General features: G+C 37.1%; 1 protein-coding gene across 1 annotated transcript; it reads left to right on the forward strand.

The window, feature by feature from the left end:
• The first annotated feature begins 3,954 nt into the window (after window positions 1-3,954).
• On the forward strand, window positions 3,955-5,448 carry LOC131625404 (uncharacterized). The gene is made up of 2 exons (XM_058896264.1): window positions 3,955-4,286; window positions 4,464-5,448. The coding sequence occupies exons 1-2, from the start codon at window positions 3,955-3,957 to the stop codon at window positions 5,446-5,448; spliced, it is 1,317 nt and encodes a 438-aa protein (XP_058752247.1).
• Window positions 5,449-6,812: the final 1,364 nt, after the last annotated feature.

A 6,812-nucleotide genomic window follows, 5' to 3' on the forward strand; every position in this document is an offset into this window, starting at 1 on the left:
AGTTTTTATCTAGAAGTATAGGTAGAAGCCAGATGGCCTCTATGATATATGGTGTAAGTGGAAATAATAGAACAGTTATAGGATATGAGGAAAATGTTCCATATAAACTGGAACTTGTTGACAAGATGATTATAGAATACAAACATCTGTACAAACAATTTCAGTATGGACATTCACATGACATTAAATACACATCACATCCTAGGAATTTCCATGTCACACACACCAAGAAATATTATGTTGCTCATTCTGATACTTCTTATGCTAAATCTTAGTTTAATCAGAACGTGAGAAAAACTAACCCCAAAGGACCCAAGAGAATGTGGGTACCTAAGGATAAAATAATTCATGTTGTAGATCTCCTTAACAGCACAAAGGACAAACCTGTCATGGTACCTGGACTCTGGATGCTCACGATACATGACGGGAAAAAGGTCTATGTTCCAAAGTCTGGAAGTTAGATCTGGAGGAGACGTAAAGTTTGGAGGGAACCAAAAGGGAAAAATCATAGGCTCTGGAACCATTGGTATTGGTAACTCTCCCTCTGTAACTAATGTTCTGCTAGTTAATGGATTAGCTCATAATTTATTGTCCATATGTCAATTAAGTGACAATGGTTATAAATTAATCTTTAATCAAAAGTCTTGTAGATTTGTTAGTCAAAAGGATGGCTCAATCCTATTTACAGGCAAAAAAAAGAACAACATTTATAAGATTGATCTTTTAGATCTTAAAAACCAACAGGTTACTTGCCTTCTTTCTGTTAACAAAGAGTAGTGGGTCTGGCATAGAAGATTGGGTCATGTTAGCATGAGAAAAATTTCCCAGATTAACAAACTCAAGCTGGTCAGAGGACTCCCTAATCTGAAATATAAATCAGATGCTCTTTGTGAAGCATGTCAGAAAGGGAAGTTTTCAAAATATGCTTTTAAGTCTAAAAATGTTGTTTCTTCCTCAAGGCCTTTAGAACTTCTGCATATTGATCTGTTTGGTCCAGTCAAAATAGCATCAATTAGAGGCAAAACATATGGATTGGTCATTGTAGATGATTACAGCAGATGAACATGGGTAAAGTTCTTAAAACACAAGGATGAGTCACATTATGTGTTCTTTGATTTCTACAAACAGATTCAATCTGAAAAAGAGTGTAAAATCATAAAAGTCAGAAGTGATCATGGTGGTGAATTTGAGAACAGATTATTTGAAATTTATTTCAAAGAAAATGGTATTGCCTATGATTTCTCTTGTCCTAGAACTCCACAACAAAATGGAGTTGTAGAACGAAATAATATGACTCTTCAAGAAATGGTCAGAACTATGATCAATGAAACTAATATGGCTAAACATTTCTGGGCAGAAGCAATTAACACAGCATGTTATATTCAGAATAGAATCTTCATAAGACCTATTCTAAATAAGACTCCTTATGAATTGTGGAAGAACAGAAAACCCAACATTTCATATTTCCATCCTTTTGGATGTACTTGCTATATTCTGAATACTAAGGATCATCTGAACAAGTTTGATTCTAAAGCTCAGAAGTGTTTTCTTCTTGGATATTGTGAACGCTCTAAGGGCTACAAAGTATACAATACTAAAACTCTAATAGTTGAGGAATCAATCAATGTCAGATTTGATGATAAGCTTGGCATTGAAAAGCGAAAGAAGAATGAGAATTTTGCAGATATAAACATCTCTGATCCAGATCATGAAGAGCCCAGAGGAAAGGATGATTCAGAAGATCAAGTTGCTGCTTCTTTAGAGAATCTCATAATATCTGAAGAACCAACAGTCATAAGATCCTCTAGAATCATCTCAGCTTATCCAGAGGATGTCATTATTGGAGACAAAGATGATCCCATCAGAACAAGATCATTTCTAAATAACAACACAGAGTCTCTATTTGGATTAATGTCTTTGACTGAGCCAACATCTATTGATGAAGCTATGGAAGATGCTGATTGGATAATTGCAATGCAAGAAGAGCTAAATCAATTTACAAGAAATGATGTGTGGGATCTGGTTCCAAGACCTAAAGGATTTAACATTATTGGAACAAAGTGGGTTTTCAGAAATAAGATAAATGAAAAAGGTGAAGTAGTCATAAACAAGGCCAAACTGGTTGCTCAAGGTTATAGTCAACAAGAAGGTATTGATTATAATGAAACCTTTGCACCAGTTGCCAGGTTAGAGTCTATAAGATTATTAATTTCGTTTGCCACTCAGAATAACATCACCCTGTATTAGATGAATATTAAGAGTGCTTTTTTAAATGGTTATATAGATGAAGAAGCTTATGTTCACCAACCTCCTGGTTTTTAAGACTCTAAGTCTCCAAAACATGTTTTCAAACTTAAGAAATCATTATATGGTGTGAAGCAAGCTCCTAGAGCTTGGTATGAAAGATCAAGTTCTTTCCTTCTAGATAATGGTTTCACGAGAGGAAAAGTAGACACAACTCTCTTCTGTAAAATATTTAAAAAGGATATTTTAATTTGCCAAATTTATGTTGATGATATTATATTTGGAACATCTAATGTCTCTCTTGGAAAGGATTTTGCTAAGTCTATGCAGGCAAAGTTTGAAATGAGCATGATGGGAGAGCTAAAATACTTTCTAGGCATTCAGATAAACCAAACCTCTGAAGAGACTTACATACATTAGACGAAGTATGTCAAGGAACTTCTGAAGAAGTTTGAATTATCAGATTGTAAGGAAGCAAAAACTCCAATGCACCCAACATGCAATTTAGGTAAGGATGAGGTAAGTAAGAAATTAGATTAGAAGATCTATAGAGGTATGATAGGATCTCTTCTCTATCTGATTGCTTCTAGGCCTGACATCTTATTTAGTGTCTGTTTGTGTGCTAGGTTCCAATCAGATCCTAGAGAATCTCACTTAACTGCTGTTAAGAGAATTCTAAGGTATCTGAAAGGTACTACTAACGTTGGTTTGTCTTACAGAAGATCTGAAGAATTCAAGTTAGTAAGTTATTGTGATGCTGATTACGCTGGAGATAGAGTTGAAAGGAAAAGTACTTCTGGAAGCTGTCTATTTTGGGAAGAAGTCTGATCTCCTGGTACAGCAAGAAACAAGCCACAATTGCATTATCTACAACTAAAGCAGAATATGTAGCTACTGCTGGATGTAGTACCCAGATGCTCTGGATGAAAGGTCAGCTAGAAGACTATCAGATATATGAGAGTAACATTCCTATATTCTGTGATAATACTTCTGCTATCTATCTTTCTAAAAATCCTATTTTACATTCTAAAGATAAGCATATAGAGATTAAGCATCATTTTATTAGGGACTATATTCAGAAGGGTGTTCTTTCTTTAAACTTTGTAGATACAGACCATCAATGGGCTGATATCTTTACAAAACCCCTTGCTAAACATAGGTTTAAGTTCATTCTGAAGAATAATGGTATGGGTTTATGCCCAGAATGAAATGCTTGTGAAGCTCTAATATGTTTTAGTCTGAAAAATATGTCTTTATTTATTTTGTCTCTTTATCAGATGTTCTGATTGTGTTTGTTCATAAGGACACTCTGAAATAGTTATCACTAACGTTTCATGTGCCTAGTATGACTCAGAACTTCTGTTAAAGAAAAACAGCTGTCACCAGTTACCCCAAGATGATGACCACATGTTCATCTAATCTTAAGGGACAAGCATGCGTGCAGTTGATGAGACGCCGCCCTAGGTAACTGTGCAAATCTTTTCAAATCGTACGTTATTCCCACTAACGTCATTCATCATTAATGCATATTCTGTAACTGTTTCTCATTCATAACTCTATTGCATTTTCTTTCAAATCCGTCTCTTTATATTCTTGTTTCAATTTCATTTCCCCTCTTTTCATTCTCTCCTTCTTCGTTTTATGCATTTTCATCGTCTCTTTCGTCTCTATCAAAACCCTAAACCTAAAAGAAATCTCAGTTGTTCTTCAATGGCTTATTCCTCTTCAAAACCAACTTCTTCTCAGCAAGAGCATCAACAACCACCAAAGTTCTCTCCTCTTGTAAGAACATGTCCCATTCCAACTGCAGAATTGGAAGTTCTATGTGAACTTATGGTAGATTTTGACAACCTCAGAGAACATGATTTCAATTTGAAAGCAAACATGATGGTTCAAGGTTGGAATAACTTCTTTGATCGTCTCATTGGGCCTGTTTACCCAGATTTGGTGAAAGAGTTTTGGATTCATTCAACTCTCACTCCTAAAGCCATTATCTCCTTTGTTTTAGGTCAAGAAATATTCATCACAGAAAACCTGATAAGGTAGTTGCTAGATCATAAAGGTTTGGGTGGTGTGACTGGAGCAGTTGCTGGTAGAACTGACTGGGACACAGTATACTCTAAATTTTTTACAACAGGGAAAGGTTCAACCAACACCAAGGATCTGAAGGCCCCCTACAGAATCTGGGCTATGATTCTTTTGGGGTGTATTCATCACAGAAAGGCTACAGTTTCTCCCACCTACATCAACCAGGATCAACAGTACCTTCTGTACTGCATAGGCAAGGGTCAGAGGATTGATCTACCTCATCTTCTGTTCATCCATATGTGGAATCATGTGAAGGATTCTCGAGAACAAGTGAAGCGGAAGAATCAGAAGATCAAGAGGAACATCATCCCTCTGGGAAGGCTCATCTCAGATATTCTGACAGAATCTGGATTGATAGATTCTCTGTTAGAAGCTGGAGCAGTTCAGGATCTGGAAGCTACGTGTGGGAGTACTGTGACTACTCACACTCTGAAGAAGATGAAGCTAATTACAAGTGTTACCTCTCCGCCCAGAGTGGTAAACGAAATTCGGACCAGAAGAACTCCTGTTGATGACTTCCAGTTGTTCTTCAAAGAGGAGCATCCCAAAGTAATTCTCTTCTATCTGGAGTCCTGCTTGAAGGATAATTCAGAGGTTGATCCAGCATGGCTGCACAACATAACTCTTCCTTCTCTGGATGTTCAGAAAGCTCCCAAGAAGAGAAAGACAACAGGAGAAGGTCCTTCCACAAAGACTAAGAAGAAGAAGAAAACTTCAGGTATTTCTATTTCTGATTCTGTGCCTGTTAATATTTGTGTAACTATATCAACAGACAACCCAGAATCCTTGAAAATACCCAGATCATCTAAATCTATTAGAAAACTGATAGATGATATATATTCAATAGATGACTCTATTCTAGAATTTGAACCTATACCAGAACTTCCCCCAAAACAAAAACAATCTTCTAAATTTCCATCATCTACCTCCACCTCTTCCAAAGGAAAACAACCTGCTCAACCTTCTGAACCAATCATTTTGAACCCTCCACCTCTAACTGTCATATTCCCAACCATACCCTCTGAAAAAATTTTCTCCACTTCCAAACCTCCATCCTCTGAACCTCAAACTTCTGCACCCCAACCTCAACCAACATCTTCTGCACCTCATCCATAACCAGTCTCTTCAATATCTGAAACCTAACCAGCAGTAGACATTCCTGTCTTCTGTGATTTTTTTGACCCATCCTCTCCATCATCCTCTGATTCTCTCATTCACAACCCTCGCAACCTAACACCTTCCTCTAATCCAGCAGTCGTTGTATTAGACTCTAATCATGAAGACAAATCCTCACCCATCTCAACCACTCCTCTTCTCCTTCCTGACAGACCTTCTGCACCTTACCTTATTTCCAACCCCCAAGAGCCCATTACCATCATCAGACCCCTCTCAATCCCACCCTCTGTTGATACACGTTTTCAATTATTTAACTATAGGGTACGAAATTGGGTGGAAAATCTGAAGGCTTCCTATGATCATAAGTTAGATCATGTGGCTGTTGGAAAGCTCTGGAACACTTTCTCCAAGGATCTGCAAGATGATGTTCTGGATCTTCAAAATATCTGTGTTTCTTAAGCTCATGCTCCTGCTGGCCTGGCTCTGGATTTTGGAAATTGGAAGGAACTTCAGAATATCTGGAATTGGAAGACTGTGCAGGCACAATCCTCTGAAACTGATGAGATAGATGTTGAATCTGATGAGATGGAGATTGATCAGCCTCTGTCTTTGGTGGTGTGGAAACCAAAACAATCTCCTTTTGCTCCTAAGGATTTTGTTCTTCTTACATGAGACATGGAAACTCTCTTCTCTTGGTTTGAGTCTAATCCTGTTGCTCCACCAGCTGCTCTATCAGCCTCAGCCCCTTCATCATCTGAAGGACCTTCAAGTTCTGAAGTGAGGAATACTCTGAAGGGACTCTAGAGGAATCAGGAAGCTGTGTTTGATCGTCTGGAAAAACAAGAAGACATCAATCAAGAGATCAGAACTTGGATGCAGAAGTCTGAAGAGTCTTCTAAGAAGCAAGCCGAGGATACATCTGAGATCAAGAAGATGCTAGCCCTCTTAGCCTCCAAGCTTTCCTAGTCTTTCTGTTTTTAGGACTTGTTTTTTTGTTTTCTCTGCATCTGTTTTGTTTTTTTCTTTCTCATCATTAATGAAACATTTCTTCTTTCCCTTTCTTTATTTGTTTTCATCTGAATCTATACTATTCTTTTTTATGTCTGACAAAAAGGGGGAGAAACGTATTACTAAATTGATTTTATTATATCATTTACCAGGCTTAAGTCTCAAACATTTTTTGTTCTAACAAAAATTGCAAAGTTCTGCATCTGAAAGTTTTTGCAGGAATGCAATGCTCTGAAAATCTCAATTAGAGGAGAAACATATTTTGATGCTCTAAAGATCTTAAAATCTATGAATGAAATTTCAAAGATCTGAAGAAAACAAAATTTGATGCTCTGATACGCTAGTTCTCTAAAAGA

Source organism: Vicia villosa, unplaced genomic scaffold (assembly GCF_029867415.1).
Source record: "Vicia villosa cultivar HV-30 ecotype Madison, WI unplaced genomic scaffold, Vvil1.0 ctg.000212F_1_1, whole genome shotgun sequence".
NCBI lineage: Eukaryota > Viridiplantae > Streptophyta > Magnoliopsida > Fabales > Fabaceae > Vicia > Vicia villosa.

Coding starts and splice junctions, on each gene's coding strand:
- LOC131625404 (XM_058896264.1), top strand. CDS start 3,955: ATGGCTTATTCCTCTTCAAAACCAACTTCTTCTCAGCAAGAGCATCAA. Junction 4,287..4,463: donor ATCACAGAAAACCTGATAAG/GTAGTTGCTAGA, acceptor TATTCATCACAG/AAAGGCTACAGTTTCTCCCA.